General features: G+C 35.9%; 1 protein-coding gene, 2 long non-coding RNA genes and 1 other non-coding gene across 6 annotated transcripts; 3 read left to right on the forward strand and 1 right to left on the reverse strand.

Moving 5' to 3' along the window:
- Positions 1-5,262: 5,262 nt before the first annotated feature.
- On the forward strand, positions 5,263-7,367 carry LOC147504032 (small ribosomal subunit protein eS19-like). Its single transcript, XM_086557134.1, has 4 exons — positions 5,263-5,438; positions 5,683-5,773; positions 5,848-6,031; positions 7,065-7,367. Exons 1-4 carry the CDS (start codon positions 5,346-5,348, stop codon positions 7,144-7,146), a joined length of 450 nt encoding a protein of 149 aa, XP_086413260.1. The 5' UTR covers positions 5,263-5,345; the 3' UTR covers positions 7,147-7,367.
- LOC147504033 (small nucleolar RNA snoR137) lies at positions 5,477-5,631 on the forward strand. Its single transcript, XR_015194099.1, has one exon. It is a non-coding gene; the product is annotated as a small nucleolar RNA snoR137 (small nucleolar RNA).
- A 6,691-nt stretch (positions 7,368-14,058) lies between the features above and the next one.
- LOC147504034 (uncharacterized) lies at positions 14,059-14,966 on the forward strand. Its single transcript, XR_015192903.1, has 2 exons — positions 14,059-14,207; positions 14,381-14,966. It is a non-coding gene; the product is annotated as an uncharacterized LOC147504034 (long non-coding RNA).
- A 46-nt stretch (positions 14,967-15,012) lies between these two features.
- On the reverse strand, positions 15,013-16,229 carry LOC147504035 (uncharacterized). 3 transcript variants are annotated; one of them, XR_015192902.1, is made up of 4 exons: positions 16,163-16,229; positions 16,008-16,054; positions 15,495-15,916; positions 15,013-15,314 (listed from the first exon to the last, which is right to left on the reverse strand). It is a non-coding gene; the product is annotated as an uncharacterized LOC147504035 (long non-coding RNA). The 3 variants fall into 3 exon arrangements; XR_015192901.1 differs by having other exon boundaries at positions 16,159-16,227; XR_015192900.1 differs by lacking the exon at positions 16,163-16,229 and having other exon boundaries at positions 16,008-16,147.
- Between the last annotated feature and the right edge of the window lie 577 nt (positions 16,230-16,806).

Genomic DNA, 16,806 nt, shown 5'->3' on the forward strand with positions numbered 1-16,806 from the left:
CTCGCGACTAGAACTCTTTTGTTCCACTTCTTTCTCTCCTTAGTTTCGTCCCCGAAAAGTTTCTTATAAAAAAAAAGAAAAAGGGTTCACAAGTTGAGAGAAATCAATCGGTCCAACCGCAAGGTACTCGCCTTTTCGTGTAAGTAGGTTCTTTTCAAACCGTGTTGACTAATCACTCTTCTTCGTGTAAGTAGGTTTTGTAATTCTTGAATTCGTTTTTCTAGGGTTTATAAATTTCTTGTTGATTCAGTTTTAAATTTTATTGTTTTTACCAAACTATATCACCGTCAAACCGTATCTGGCGAGGGGTCTTTGATCTTGTCCATCTTGTCTTGTATTTGTAGGGTACCGTAGGGCACATTGAAGGTATTTCTATCTTGCAATGGCTTTCTACGGTGATGTTATTTAGCATAACTGCTTCTTCCGTTCGAACTCATTGGGATTTGAGTATGCGGTGGCAAACTTCTTTTAGAGTTGAACCGGTTTTCGCGACTGGTGGTTACTTCATGTGGTATGCTACTCCAAAGATACCGAAATCGGGCGTAAGATGTTGAAATCTGGACGGTATATTACGTTACTAGTTGTCCGTTTTGAATAGGGAATTGATAGATCGCTAACTCTCATTCGCGCAAAATTGATGCGACCATGCACTAATGAAGATGTGTTGGGAACTAGTAGTGATTTAAAATGATGAAGAAACCAAGTAGGTGCTTCTATATTCAAGAAAACCCACTTCAAATGAACCTGCCAAAGGGAATGGGCTAGCCTTGTTTTTTCAATTTTTCCCCAGCCTATACTATTTGAAAGAAATCTTGGTATCCTACTTAGGTGGATATATTTTTCGTCTCCTCGATATTCAATTTGGGCTTTTTCATTATCACTTTTAAAAAACATGCTTGATAATTGACATGCTCTTCTTTCCTCTCTAATTCTACTAATAATTGTTTGTTTAATGTGAGATATGTAGAGATGGACAATCATAAGGAAAGCGTCGGGCTCAAAGCTTGAATTCAAAGGGCCGGTAATCCGCAAAACTCGGAAAACCTTTTGTCGCAAATTTATAGTTTCACATGCACTTAATATGCCTTCGGCTGCATGTTCTAAAAGTATGTTACAAATGTTTTCTATTGTTCCATACTCACCAAAATTCCACTAACTACAACCCCCCCCCCCACACACACACACCCCCACACACACAAAAGAAAAGAGAGACAATTTGCGGCATGTACATACGACTAACATACTTGATACATTCGGTTTAATGCCCAATGAATTATATGTACAAGATTCTACCCATTAATCTATATCGATGCACTCTAAATTTCATATGTTTATGACAAAATAAGGAAAAAACTGTTTTTCACTTTTTTCGCCACACACGCCTAAGACCCCGTTGTTGAATTAGAAAAGTCGATAATGGTGTTTGCTAAACAAAAGGGTCTTTTGATTTCTAGTTCATCCAACATGCTAATGATGCAAAATCGCTTGGGGAATTCCATCAAGTTCAAATTTTAGTTCTTCGATTTCTCGAAGATATTTCACTTGGATCTCGAGACAACAAGCTCCTCATAATAAAGTAACATCAAACACAACAACATTGAAACCTAAAATAAATGTCAAGAAAGGACCACCAACCGAAGACCTCTTTGGCTCCAAATCCTATGATACTTGCGCTTAATTAACGGAAATCGGAAACTATATGCAAATACAACTTTATCAAATAATAAACGAGAAATCAAAACTGGATGCAAATACATTAAATTAATCTCACGTAATAATAATTAACGGAAAATCAAAAACGGATGCAAATGCATCGAATCGACCTTGAAGAACAATTAATGTGAAAATTGGAAATTGGATGCAAATGTATTAAACTAACCAAAAAAATAATTAACGATAAATCAAAACTGGATGCAACGACATTGAATTGATCTCAAAAATAAATAACGAGAATTGGAAATTGGATGCAACTGCATTAAACTAACCTCAAAATATAAATAACGGATGTCGGAACCGGATGCAAATGCATTGAACTAACCTCAAAACATAGTTGGGTTATATGTTGTGGGAATGTCTCGATAAATATAGTTTTGTATTTAAAATGGTGTTTATCTTATCTCTTTTCGTATTCAAGTAGCTTCAATATATATGAACTTCGCTTTATTAGGCAATCTCATAAAACATCAATCAAACTTCTATTATTAAACAACAAAATGAAGTTGAAGGATTTTATCAAATGCAAGTTTTTTTTTTTTAATGGAGAGTAAGGTTTTCACGTTATAAGAAATTTGGTTTAGTGATAAATATAATATTAATATATAATAGTTCTGCATATTTGCAAATATTTTTGAGAATAATTAATATAACAACACCGTTAAGTAGATAATCTTTGAAGATCGATTCCATATAGTGAGTCATGCATAATTTAAAGAATAATTAATCGAAATCTAAAACTGAATAATCTTCGATGATCCCACATAGTAAATTAAGCATAATTTACTTTTTATGTCATGTTTGCAATGACACTCTGAGATGGATCGTAGAACTTGGTATTACACACCACATTAGATAATTATAAGAAAATCAAAACTGGATTCAAATACATAACCGAGCTCAAAAAGAGTAATTAACGGGAAATTAGAAACTTTATACAAATTGCATTAAACTAACGACAGAGAATAATTAATGGGAAATTAGAAATTGGATGCAAATCTTTGAAAAATATTTAACGAAAAATCGGAAATAGTATGCAAATACATCAAACAAACCTCAAATAATAATTAATGGAAAACCAAAAACTTGATGCAAATGCATTGAACTTAACTCAAAAAATAATAAACAAAAAATAAAAAACTAAATGCAACTGCATTGAACTAACCTCATAGAATAATTGGTGAGAAATTGGAAACTAAATGCAAATGCATTGAAATAACCTCAAAGAATAGTTAACGGGAAATCAGAAACCGGATATAATTGTATCGAACTAACCTCAAAGCATAAATAATCATAAACTAGATGCAGATGCATTGAACTAACCTTAAAGAGTTATTAACGAGAAATTGAAAACTAGATCCAAATGCAATGAAGTAATCTCAAAGACTAATTAACGAAACATTGAAAAATGGATGAAACCGCACTGAACTAACCTTAATGAATAATTAACGGGAAATTATAAATTTGATGTAACTGCATTGAACTAACCTCAAAAAATAATTAATGGGAAATCGAAAACTTGATGCAAATGCATTGAACTATTCTAAAAAAACAATTAACATAAAATCGGAAATCGGATGCAACTGCATTGAACTAACCTCAAAGAATAATTAACGGAAAACCAAAAACTGGATGCAATTGCATTAAACTAAAATCAGAGATTAACTAATGGAAAATAAAAAATTGGATGCAAATGCATTGAAATAACCTCAAAAAATAGTTAACTAGAAATCGGAAGTCGGATGTAAGCTGATCGACTTGACCTCAAAGCATAAATGTCCACTTTTTAGCCTTCTCACATGAATAATTACAAGTAATTAGGAACCCAAAACGAAAGTGAATTTATAAAAAGCAGACCCTTACATATATGTAAACTGTATAGAAATTGTAAACTATCGAACTAACCTAGAAAAACAATTAATAGGAAATCGAAACTGGATCTGGATGTATTAAACTAACCTCAAAGAGTAATTAGTGGAGATTGGAACATGGATGCAAATACAATGAACTAATCTCAAAGACTAATTAACTAAAACATCGAAAATTGGATGCAACTGCATGAATTAACCTTAATGAATAACTAATTGGAAATCATAAAGTGAATACAATTGCAGACTTTGAACTAACCTCAAATAATAATTAATGAAAATTGGAAATTTGATGCAACCTGCATTGAACTAGCCTTTAAAGAATAATTAATGAAAAATTAGAAACTGGATGCAACGACACTACATTAAACTAATCTCAAAGAATATATAATTAATGGAAAATCAAAAACTTGATGCAAATGCATTGAACTAATAACCCTAAAACATATTTGTATTATATGTAGAGAGAATAAATGTCTCGACAAATATAGTTTTGCATTTTAAATAGTATTTATTATAATTTTTTTTTTATTGTGATTGGGAATGTTTTGCTATTCAAGCAGCTTCAATATTATTTTGGCCACATTGGACATTCTCACAAAACTTTAATAAAACTTATATTATTAAACCTAACAATAAAAAGAAGTCGATGAGTTTTATCAAGGTTTGGTGCTTCCTTTTTATAGAGAATGGTGCAAGAAATTTAAATGAGTAATTAATATAATTTTTATTTTTCATAGTTATGCATAGTTGCTAATATTTTTTAGAATAATTTAATATAATGACACCCGTTCATAGGACACGTTCATGTGATAAATCTTTTCAAATGAGAGTAGTGTATTTTTTGATGATATGAAAATAATCAATCTGTTTTAGTGATTTGTACACATTAGTACATAAAATTTGAATGGTGATGATTTCTGCTAAATCACCATAAATCTAATAAAACTATTATACAAACTAGATTAAGTTTAAGATAATTCTATTTGAAAATTATGGATTAATATTCTAAACCATAAAGTGAAAAGGTTATCTCAATTTAATTCCTTAGTTTCCAAGTACTTATATACCATAATCGCTGCTCATTAACATATTTCGGTTTATTTTCAATAAAAATATATTCTGATTCGAAAATTTGCCGCTAAATCACTATAAATCTAAGAAAACTATTATACAAGCTAGACCGAGTTTAAGATAATTATATTTAAAAATTACGGATTAATATCCTAAACCACAAAGTGAATATGCTATCTCAATTTGATCCCTTAGTTTTCAAGTACTTATGCACCATAATCGCTGCTCATTAACGTATTTTGATTTATTTTTAATAAAAATATATTCTGATTCGAAAATTTGTGTGAGACATTTTGTAAAGCTTTTTCAGCACACAAAATATTTAATAGATCCCGGGCGTATGCCCGGGTCCAAAATCTAGTATGTAACTATTTTTATATACTTGTATAGGCGCGGAACTCCTTAAGTTAAGCACTTTGATGCTCTCGCTCCCGCTCTAGGTCTGGTGACTAAGACCACACCTAGCCAGGCAAATTTTATGTGACGGGCCTATATTGAACCGGGTTTTTTTTAAGTGGGGCGAGTTTTGGGGTTGGTCATGTAAACTAGCCCTATTGAAATCGAAAGGGTATTTACGTACATTCACCACTCACCACAGCATCATATATACTCACTTCATTCAGTTCTCCTCTCAAAACCCTATTTTGAGAGAGAGAGAGAGAAAGGAGAAACAAAACCCTAAAAATAACGATGGCGGCCGTCGGAACCGCGACAACAGTGAAAGACGTATCTCCTCATGAGTTCGTCAAGGCTTACTCTGCTCATCTCAAACGCTCCGGCAAGGTCCATTTTTATATAATTTATATTTATAGAAAACACGTGTTGCTTCATAATGGTGAACTCCTTTATATTTACACAATGAAGGATGATTCAAGTTTCCGGAGCATAGATTAAATTTATTTAAATAATACCAGTATTAAACAGCATTGTGTATTCATATTCATTACACTTTGTTACCTGTCTTCTGGCTATATTTGTATACTATATATCAATAAAACTTGGTATGACATTTTATCTATTTTAATAGATGGAGCTTCCTCATTGGACTGATATTGTGAAGACTGCTACTTTCAAGGAGCTTGCTCCGTATGACCCAGATTGGTACTATGTTAGAGCTGGTAATGCATTATTATTACCCCCAACTCGATCTCGTATATTTCACGGTTTCTAATATGGATGTTTTGTATTGTAGCTTCCATGGCTAGGAAGATTTATTTGAGGCAGGGTATTGGAGTGGGAGGATTCCGCAAGATCTATGGTGGGCGCAAGAGGAACGGAAGTCGTCCACCACATTTCTGCAAGAGCAGTGGTGCTATTGCTCGTAATATTCTTCACCAGCTACAGGACATGAAAATTGTTGATGTTGATCCTAAGGGGTGAGTTTGTGATTCCCATGTTTTTTAATTTTAATACTGTTGAAATAGCTTATATGCTGCACAAATTGTACATGATATATGGTTAACTAGTACAAATTAAGGAATACACAAACTGCTCCCTCTGTTGAAATTAGTTTTGCATTTCTTACATTGTTTAGTAGAATGGTTGTAACACAAGCTTTTTGGTTCAAGTATATAACTAAGGTTTCATGTGTTCATAAGTTTGAATTCTTCTTTATTCTTGCATGGTTTTGCTTTTCTGGAAAGAAGGTAAGAACCGTGGAAGGAAAGGCTGGATGCAAAATGGGAAGAGCTTTGTAGCTCTGAAATACCTGTAGGTTCTCTGCAGGGTGCCCATCCTTCCAGTCCTTGACATCAATTTCATGAATTTATTCTGAAAGTTGGCTTCATAGTACGGGTTTTGTGCTTTGGGTGGATGATTAGGGAGGAAGATTCAGCTACTGAAGCTTGTCTCTCTTTCCACCACCCATCAAATCTTTCACAAATCCGCCTCCAATTGCCATTACATGTTTCTCTTCCCTTCTTGATTGGAGTTGTTCTTGAGATGTCCTTCCTATAGAGTCCCTATATATAGGGGAGGGATTAGTGTTTAAATCAGATTGGTACTGATTAGTATATAAATGGGATTACTAGAAGTTTCGGTGATTTGCCAACGTAAGGCTAGCTTAGAGAACTTAATTACCCCCTATTTGACTGTACTGTGAAAGATTAAAAGACTTCTGAAAAGGAAAGAATGTTGAAACACTAGATGCTGAGTCTTTGTTGCTGTCTGTGTCTTGGTGATGGTTAAGCCTGAACCCCACCTTTGGCCATGAAATGTTGAATTGGCTTCGGTCCTGGGCTTAGCTTCGACCATTTATAGGACTGAGATATCTATGATGACAAACGACAGAAAAAGCTTTTCATGTATGGGTTTGACACGTATTCAATAGCATACATGAAGACATTAAGTAAAATAATTTCGTGTTCTCATTATATAATTGTAGGTGTTGAATTTTTTGTTTTGCAACAGTGGAAGGGTAATCACATCTACTGGTCGGCGGGATCTTGATCAGGTTGCTGGACGCATAGTAGTTCCTGCTGCTGCTCCATGATTGGAATCTCGCTTGCTTCTACATTTTATCCTTTGTCCAAGGTTTTGTAGGTCCATTTTAGTTGAAGAGGATATGGCTGTTGTTTGAATGTCAAAATCTTTCTTGTCTTTTCCATATTTGGTATTTTGGATAATGAGCATGTTTGTTGGCCTGGTTAAGACAGTGTTTCATGTAAAACATCTTACCTTGGTTTTACTTAATTAATATAGTTTCAAACTTAATCTGTTAAATTTAGGTAAAAGGTGAAACAGATGATCTGCTTCTACGAGCCACACACATGTAACCATTCATTTATTGCTTTGAATAGTTTAATTTGCAAATTTGGCTATGAGAAGTATTCCACTGCAAGTTGCAGGCTTTTCTCATTGCATGATGTACGTCAATGGTGTCATTGATGTTTCATGTCTAGGATGTCTCTATGTGCTTGGTTAATTGGCGTTTTTTGGGCCTCCAGTTTTATGCATCTGGAAACTGTTTTTCTATCGGAAGACAGGTTCCTATACTATTTTTTGTATGAAAATATAAAGGAAAATTTGAGGAACATGTTTATTGTGGCAGTGTGAAATGAGTCGAAGTCCCTTTGTGTGTGGTATTGTTCCAAGAAAGTGTGGACTTTGTCTGATAAAGTTTTAGATGGAGTTTTTATAAAGCTGTCTGTGTTTAAGCCTGAGGAGTATTTATAGACCTTGCAATTTATTGGAGGGTTTTAGGGAATGTTTTTTAGCCACAGAAGAAGTTAATGTTTGTGCAGGTTGAAATGCCAAATTTGGTTGTAGATTATGGTGCCAGAAATTTCAGACTGAGGCAAAAAATTTGTAGATATAATCCAGTTAATGGTGAGAATAAACAGTCCACAGCTACAAAGTACAAACCATTGTAAGGGATTGTAAGGGACAAACCATTGTGAAGGAGAGGATTTGGAGGGAAAGACGTATTTGAGAAAGGTATTTTAATGCAGGTTAGGGGTCAGGCCAAAATCCGAACGGCCCTAATTCCTCGCCTTTTGTGGAAATGTTTGAGTGATGTTTTGCTCCAAGCCGAATCATAACCTTACGCGTTTCAGTCCAATCCCAACAAAATAAGAACTAGCAAAATGCTTAAATCCTCACGTACCATTTTACTAATAAACCAGGGCATGAAATTTCTTTATCAGCCACTAATCCGCTCTTGGCTTCATGTCCATAGAGTTGACAGTTCTCTAACTCGTTTTATTCACCAAGAATACTCACGAAGCGTAAGACCGGTACCAACTCATATGCATTAACTTTGCAAACTAGATCATATGGAATTTCTTCAAAAATGACTTTGAATTTTTTTAATATTATTTCAATAATGATTTTCACTTGAGTTTCATGATGTTCCTGCTTCGGCTGCTCGAGCCAAGTAACCAGTACTTTTGGAACCAAGCACGTTAGGGTGCGTTTGGAAACGAGAAATGGAATTCTCGTGAGAGTTAGAATTCTAATGGAATTCAATTCTCATGATTATGCGGGAATTATGACTGTTTGGTAAACTGTGAGAATTCTTGGTAATTCTCACTGTCAATTTCCCACATGTTGTTTGGGTGCTAAGAATTCTCACATCAATTTCCTATACCACTTTTGTTAATTTTTTTTTCTTAAGTATTTCACAAAACCAAAATAATAGTCATTCCAAAACACAATAATTGTGAAGATCAAATTTCATACATCACAATCTGTTACTTGGGTTTGGCTTGATATTACTATTGGCCCTTTCATTTAGTAAAAAACTCAAAATTTTCACTTTGGTCAAAAACTCAAAATATATAGCTAGTCAGTTGAGACTTGAGAGTGCACTGTGAAGTGAAAATATTTGGATTTGATTACTAGTGTGTTGAAGATCAGTCGTCATAAAAAAGAGTGATTTTCTTTTTGTTACTGAATTTGTTAAATTAGTAATGGACTATTGTACATCAAACTTGTGAAATACAAAATTGGGACGACTGACTGTATGATGTAAACTTTCCATTTAGTATAGAAACCATTACAAAATTTTGACGTGTATATTGTATTTGAGGATCCACTAGACCACTTAACAACACAATCATTCTTCAGTAACGTATCTGACTAGTCACTTCAACATGCCTATATATAAATTTAGGCCTTGAGCAGTTAGAAGAACTATACTGCTTTGACAATAGGAATTGCTCTCAAAGAGACTGGAGAGCATCCAAGATCGTTTTTCTTTCGGGCATGCTTGGAATTGCTCCCTTAATTTGAACACGAGAGATGTTTGCAGCAGCCGCAATAACATCACAATAATTTTGTGAAAACACAAATAAGATCAAAACAAAAGAATGAAAACTGAGTAAAAGCGAAAAGCGGTGCAAAGTGCCAAAGAAATCTCATGCATTTCTCTTTGGACTTGCCCTCTACTAATGCAACAACAAAAAAAGATAAAAGTATCACCGGCACCGGTTGTATCAATAACCTGCGGCAAAGAATGATGGGTTGCCTCGATTGCTTCCTCTCCTTCGTGAATAAAGTGACCCTTTCTCACCGAAGTTTCACGAGAACATGCTTGACACCCTAAGAATAAAGATGTTCAAATGAGAAGTAGTTAGAATAAAACAGTTTATTGATATGAAGTGTGGATCACCGGGAGAATGTGGAGCATGTACAAAAGTTTAGATGTTCATATAGAAAACGGCCATTTCATGGCACTTTAACCTGACTTGACATCGAACGAAGCTTCGTGTTGGCATTCCGATCAAACGTTCCAGTTCAGTTTCATTTGGGATCAGTATATCGACAAAACAAAGTAATTGTACTGGGATTTCTCCCTCCATTCCCCCAGTGTAACGCCCGTATTTAAAATACGTATTTATTTATTTATTTATTAATTTATTTAAAATTTGTTGGATTGGATTTGGGATATGTGGGCCTGATTTCTGGGTCCGAGTCTGTATTGGGCTTAGGTTTCAAACCCAAGTATATATTCATATTGTTCTGGAGAATAGGGTTCTGAGATAATAAAATATAATAAAAATAGAGGCAGAGATAGAAGCTGGATTGCTAGAGTGTTGGAGCGCGACGATTCGAACTATGATGAATTCGTAGGAGCTGTTAATACAGGTGAGTAGTTAGTTTTTCCATTTCACCGAATCTAGAGTTTTACGATACAGACATAATTTTACTGTCTAAGGTTTTTGTTCATTTTTCTGTGATATTGTCGAATTGTTAAACTAGGTAAGGTTAGTATATCGTTTTGTTTAGTTATTGAACTGTTGAGGCTTATTGGGCTGTCAATGGAGGCGCGAGCCCCAATCCTCGTCCTGTCCCGGATACTTTATGAACCGTGGTACTGTTGTGGTGTTGGGATTATATGATTTTGAAACTGTTGGAATGGTTCAAACTCTGGAGCTTTGTTAATGGAGGCGCCTGCCCCATGAATCGTACTGCCCTTTAATTATGTTGTTTGTTTTGGTGGGTTATGTTGTTGGTTGTTGGATGGAATACGGTGGTCGGGATATCGATTTGAGCTTGTTGATGTCTGGCCATTGAAGCTCACAAAGTTTGGAGAAGTCGTTAATGGCGGCTCGCCCAGACATCCTCCAGTAAAATAATTCGAACTGTTATTCGGTTGTTTTTGTTGGTTGATTGATGTTTGGTTATTGATGGTTGAATAGGTGCTGGAAAGAGGTAAGATTGAAGCTTGAAGAAGCTTTAATGGCGGCGAGAAATGTTAGATCTAGTTTGATGAAGAATCGGGATTGAATGATTTGGGGATTTTGTTTTTATTAAAGTTGTAGGGGTTTTTGTTGTGAGTAGTTTCAATTGGTTGAAATGGGAGATGGTGGTGGCCGGCGTGAGCTGGTGCGGTGGAGGAAGAGGCTGCTGGAGCAGCTGAGAGAGACGACTTGGTTGGGTTTGGGCCTTGGGGCTTGGGCCTTAGGTGGTTTAGTTGCTGGGCCGAGATTTTTATTTTTTGGTTGGGCCGGACCACATAGTTGCTTTGGGCCATTTTTCTATTTCTTTTGTTTTGGGCCAAACTAAGTAGAGTGTTGGGCCAGTTTCTATTTTCTTTGGTTTGGGCTAGATTCTATTTTTATTTTGGGCCGACCCATTTGACTTAAAATGGGTCAAGGTGAGTCTTTAAGGGTTTAGACTTTTGGGCCTCGATTTCGGGCCTTGGTTTTTGGGGTCGGGTTCTAAGGTTTGGGTTTGGGTTTGGGCTTGGCTAGTTGGGTCTGAACCATTTTCCTTAGTCATGAGCCCAGGAGCCATGCACCTTTGCCCTTAGCCATGAACCATGGCTATGACCCTGAACCTGTTGAACATGGAAACGACAGGTTGACTTTGACAATGACGTGTTGACTTTGACTTTGACCGTTGACTGTGGAATGTTGACTTTTTTTTTCAGATTTTTCACATATTTAAGAATATTGACAAATGTAGTAATAAAATATTGTCGAGATTGTATAATCTTGTTTGTCATTATCTAATTAAGATTTGGCGTGAGTAGTGTGTAAAATATATAAATATTGGCACGTAATTAGAAGGGAATTCTTATAAGACTTAGATATATTCGTTTTTATGAAAATTAAACTACATACGGACTTAGATTTTATGGACTTTAGTTTTGGGATTTTGACGACTGATCAGTTTGATTTGACTTGTGAGTTGGACTCGAATAATTATGTGTGATATTTGGACTTGAGTTGTTCTTTCTTTTAAAGTCATTTCATTTTGATATTTGGTGGAACGGACTTATATTTTGATTATTTATATACTATTTATATTGTGCACAAATGAAAATAATGCGTGCCTTTGAGGGTGACTTGAGTTCACATAAATATATTGAACGAATAGATTTCATGATTGATTATTATTATGAGTTGCTACTTAAATGAATTGTAGCATGTATGAAGGCTGAGATATTCCATATGTTGTAGTGCAATATATAATTGGCACGTGAAATAATAAGTTTCGAGATTTGATATAAAGATATTTGGATATCGTGCAATGAATAGTATTGGCACGTGATAATGTGAATTGTATTATAACGAGAAACGTTGAGCTTCAGTACAATTAAATATACTGGCATGAGATAGAATAAGAATTATTCTGAGATATAAAGGTATGACACCTGAATAAATTACGTAACAAAAATCCTAGAACCTAGCTACCATAACCAATGGGATTTGCCTTGGTGATGGGCGTATGTGATATGATTGGCCCTTCTGGCGTTTCAGTGAATCTGAATGGCCCTTCTGGTGTAGCCGAATAGTGGCTTGATTATTCCGTTCACAAATTAGAACGAGACGTGCGATATTTTATGCCGAATAGTGGCAGTACTTATATAATGACTTTCGTGTGAGGGTTACCTGGTGTGCGGCATCATCCCGCAGTAGTTACGCCATGAGTGGTTCATTATGTAAGGGGAGGCATGTGGATGTACATGTTCGGCGTTGGGAAGCGATTGTGGTAGCCAGGAAAACTAGGTAAGACATAGTTAGGACGTGATTTTAGGGACACGCAAAGAAAACCTTAATTAATATAATTATGGTAATATGTTGATTAATGATGTATCTTTAGATAGATGATTGTATATGGTTTTGCAGAAGTGTGGGTCAAACTAATTGCTTGGGCAGAGACGACCCACTCTGTAATTGAGCATGAAATGCGGTAAGTATAGAATATGCTTGGCTGGTTATTAGTTTAGTTAGAACCTAAAATCCTACCGTGGAGGAACTAAATGTCTTTTTATTATGCGTATGGTTTGTTGTGTGGTTAGTTGGAAGTTAAAGGCCTCGGTGGAGGAACTACCGCCTTTACTTATTATTGTAGTTAAGAATGTCATTATTAGTTGTTTGAAGTTAAAGGCTCGATTGGAGGAACTAACCGCCTTATGGATTGTGTATGTATATGTATAAGTATATGTTGTATTTTAAAGCTACTCACACCAAAGATTGTTTATAATGTCGACTGATTTGCATGTTTGCTTATCGGGTGTGTTCATTAAATGAACATAGTTGATAAGTCCGACAGTTTAGTGTTGAAAAAAAGGTTGGTTCTTCGCTTGTGGTTTTGCGTTAAGCGTTGCATTTTCAAGATAGGTTTTGTTTTTCCTCGAGGTGATATAGATTTTCAGTTGAGACAATGTTATTTGTATTTTCATTTGTAATTTTAAATAAAGAGTTATTGAAAAGAGATTTGTAACCTAATCTTATTTGTAAATTTTTGTAATGAAGAGGACTTTTGTTTAAGTTAAAATTTTTATTGGGTTTTAATTATCCGCATATTTAAACTGTTATGGGTTTTTGGAAATTGAGAGTGCGTCACACCTCGAAAATCGAAGAGTCGGGAACAAATAATTGTCATTTTGAATTCTGTCAAAATTCGGGATGTGACACCCAACATCCATAATTACTTGAACACCAGCATCCCGTGCAGCCGGCAGGTATACACGATTAAGGACTAAATCATAAATCTGTGCACTTATGACGACTTGCACTCGGTTCATGAAGATAAACGCAAGAACTACTTCTTTTAATATAAGTATAACCTTCTTCACAAAACACACAAACACCAACTGAATAAGATCTTTACCCCATGATTAATCCATGAAAAACACAAACAAGCAACAGACACATTGTACTTGAAAGAAATGTCCAATTACCAATTAAAAGTAAACACACACATATGGTACAACTCCTTTCGAAGCTTCCATGCACAATTGTGGCGATGCCCAGGCCATAACTCCATAAGCCCATAAGTATGTCTCGAATCCTTAGCTCTGTTGTGCATCATCAACATAGATCTAGTGCTACACCATGTTACCTTCATTCCCACCATTCAGTGGCACGAGAACTCTTCATTCTCTTTTTTTTTGCTAACCAGGTGTACAGGCCAGCTTACATCTATATAAAATGATTCTCGCTGGAGACTCGGGTGGGGCACTTGCTCTCCACTGGCGGTTGGATGAAAGACGGCCCTTACAGTTGCTAAAACAACAGGGGCTCATGGGGATCAGTATCATATGAGAAGGGGTGAGGGCGCACCTCAACTAATCCCGGGCCTGATTGGAAATTCGACCAGGTATTGCCTCACCAGTGACCTTGAGGGGATTGAATTGGTAACGATTTGGGAGCAAACCCAAAGTCGGACCAGCTATGCTACCCCTCAAAGTTTTCTTCATTCTGACCCAATTCACTTCTGTTACGAAATTAATGTTTCTCTAATTTCTCTTTCTTCATTCTATTTAATGTTAGGTTGATTTTGTGGATGCAAGCCATCAGTTTATGAGATACTCAGATCGTAACTGAAACTTATCATACAAAATAAGTTTCACTCTTCTCCAATTGCAATCAGCCTATCACTCAGAACACAGACAGAAGGTTGCAGCGCACGAATTTTCACTTATCCTATGTTTTAACTCTTCTCCGATTTCTATCACTCAGAAGTCAGAACACAGACCCAAGGTTGCAGCTCACGAATTATTCAACAATCCTTCTGCAAATTTACCTTCACGCGCTTGTCACCTGCATATAAACTGAAGGAGCAAGGTTCTAAATCCTTCTCCCTGACGTAGTTATGTAGATGCAGACAATAGTTTGAATCTTCGATGGGAAAATCCAAACTATTCCCTATTTTGGTAAATCCAAATCATACTTGAATGGGAAGGATATTATGACGCCACTACAACATTCTGAAGCTGGCAATATTATCATTATCGGACAAAAGCCTGGCAATCATATATATATTTTGCTTTTTCCTTGTTGATCTGGACGGTGAGCTTAATGGGACAGTCAGGGCTCTATATTCTTCTTAGGCTTGGTATTATAATCATTGTGCAGGTCTATAGAGTTTCTATGTTGGTAATTACTAGTAGGAGAACTGCAACAACCGGAAAAAAAAATGCATTTGTGTTATGTAGCTCAGTTACCTTTAATTGATTTTAACGTGTGATAACAATTCGTATGACCTGATTTTGATCACTTGGTCCCAACACAAACAAGACGCCACACAGAATATACATAAAAGAACCATGTTTTTCTCTGCTGCAAGCTCATTTCTATCCAGCCGAAGATCTTTTATTTACAGTCTGGACCTGGCAGAATCGTATGAACACCTCCGCAGGTGTTAGTGTTGGTGTTGCTTTGATGCCAGAATATTAGCTTAGGGGCTTTCACAGAACTCCATTTCCTATAATGAAAGCGCAAGTAAAATATTATGAGTAGTTCAATTGAAGTTGCAAGAAAGACAGCAGTCGGTCCTGTTGTGCTTGTATCAAAAATTGCGGAAGCGACAAAAACACGAAGAAAACAACACAAGAAAGTATGGATGAGTGATATCAACAAGCAATGAAAGAATGTAAAAGCATACCACACAATGAACGCAAGGTTTACGCGGTTTGGCAAGTGAAACTTAGTTCGCAGTGGTTCAATAAAACCTCCAAAAATCCTTAATAACTCACAAATCTTCCTCTTACTATATCATCAAACGGTGTAGACTTTATCACACAGTATCACCAAGATCTTCTTCTTCCCTAAAGCTCTCACAAAAGACTGAAACGAGGCACTAAAAACCCCAACTTTCTCTAAACACCAAATGTCTCGTCCACCTAAAAGATATCTCAACTCCCTTTATACAAAAGAGGGTTAAGTTACAAATAATCATTGGGCACACAACATAAGATCACGTCCGCAACTAGAGAAGCAACCCCCGCAGGTCACGTGTCGGTTCATTACAAGCTTTTTCAAAACTGCGAGTCGAGGAAAGCTATGACTCAAGCCTTAGAGCCGCACCTGTTTAATGATTGTAGCAGGAGGGGTTGTAGAGTTCATTATATACAACCTAAAACACACGAATCCATGCAATCTAATAACCATATAGTACCTGAAACAGAGACTGTCGGAATCCTTCGAATTTGGTTAGTTGGGCACCTTCAACAATTTTGAAGAAGAAGTTGTTAAAAGAAGCAAGTGAAGTGAAGAAGCCGTAGTTAAAATTGGCAAAGAAAAGCATAAATTTTTATGAGAATGGTTACCCACGAGTGATTGAATAGTGATGACGATAACGAGTTGATGTTAAGAAGACACGTAAATAGGTGCGACTTCGAGTATGTGGTAGTCCTATTCTCACGTGAATTCTAATTCACACTTATTTTTACCAAACAGCCCGTGAGAATGGTAATACCCACGAAAATAAGTTAATGTGAGAATTCCCAGGGTCTCATAAACTTTATTTTTCCACGGCTGCGATTGGCTCGTCTGACCTTTGTTAGAGTTCATGTTGGCAGAAGAAAAAACGCCATTATACATTATAGAGATCATCTTGTTTTCTTTTCTTTTTTCCTCTCGCTAGTTAAGGCCTTAAGAGCAAATACGTAAAGGTGGAATTGGGTTTAGACGTGTACGGGTGGGATTCGGCTTGGAGGAAAAACCCCTGTGAGCAAAAAATCACTCGAAATGTTTAATAGGAGTCTACACTACAAGAAAATGTTTGCATAATCTAACTGTTCGAATGTGCAAACCAAGTTAAATTAACATATCCACGGAACAATGTAATATATGCTCAGTTAGCAATTACCGATTACTCCGAATCTCAGTATAAGTAGGCGCTTTACATTAAATTGTCTCTTTTAGGTAGGAAGTGAGGCAGTAACGAAATTTACCCGTTATAAGCAGATTTTGCA

The sequence above is a fragment of the Coptis chinensis genome, chromosome 4, assembly GCF_015680905.1.
Source record: "Coptis chinensis isolate HL-2020 chromosome 4, ASM1568090v1, whole genome shotgun sequence".
Lineage (NCBI taxonomy): Eukaryota > Viridiplantae > Streptophyta > Magnoliopsida > Ranunculales > Ranunculaceae > Coptis > Coptis chinensis.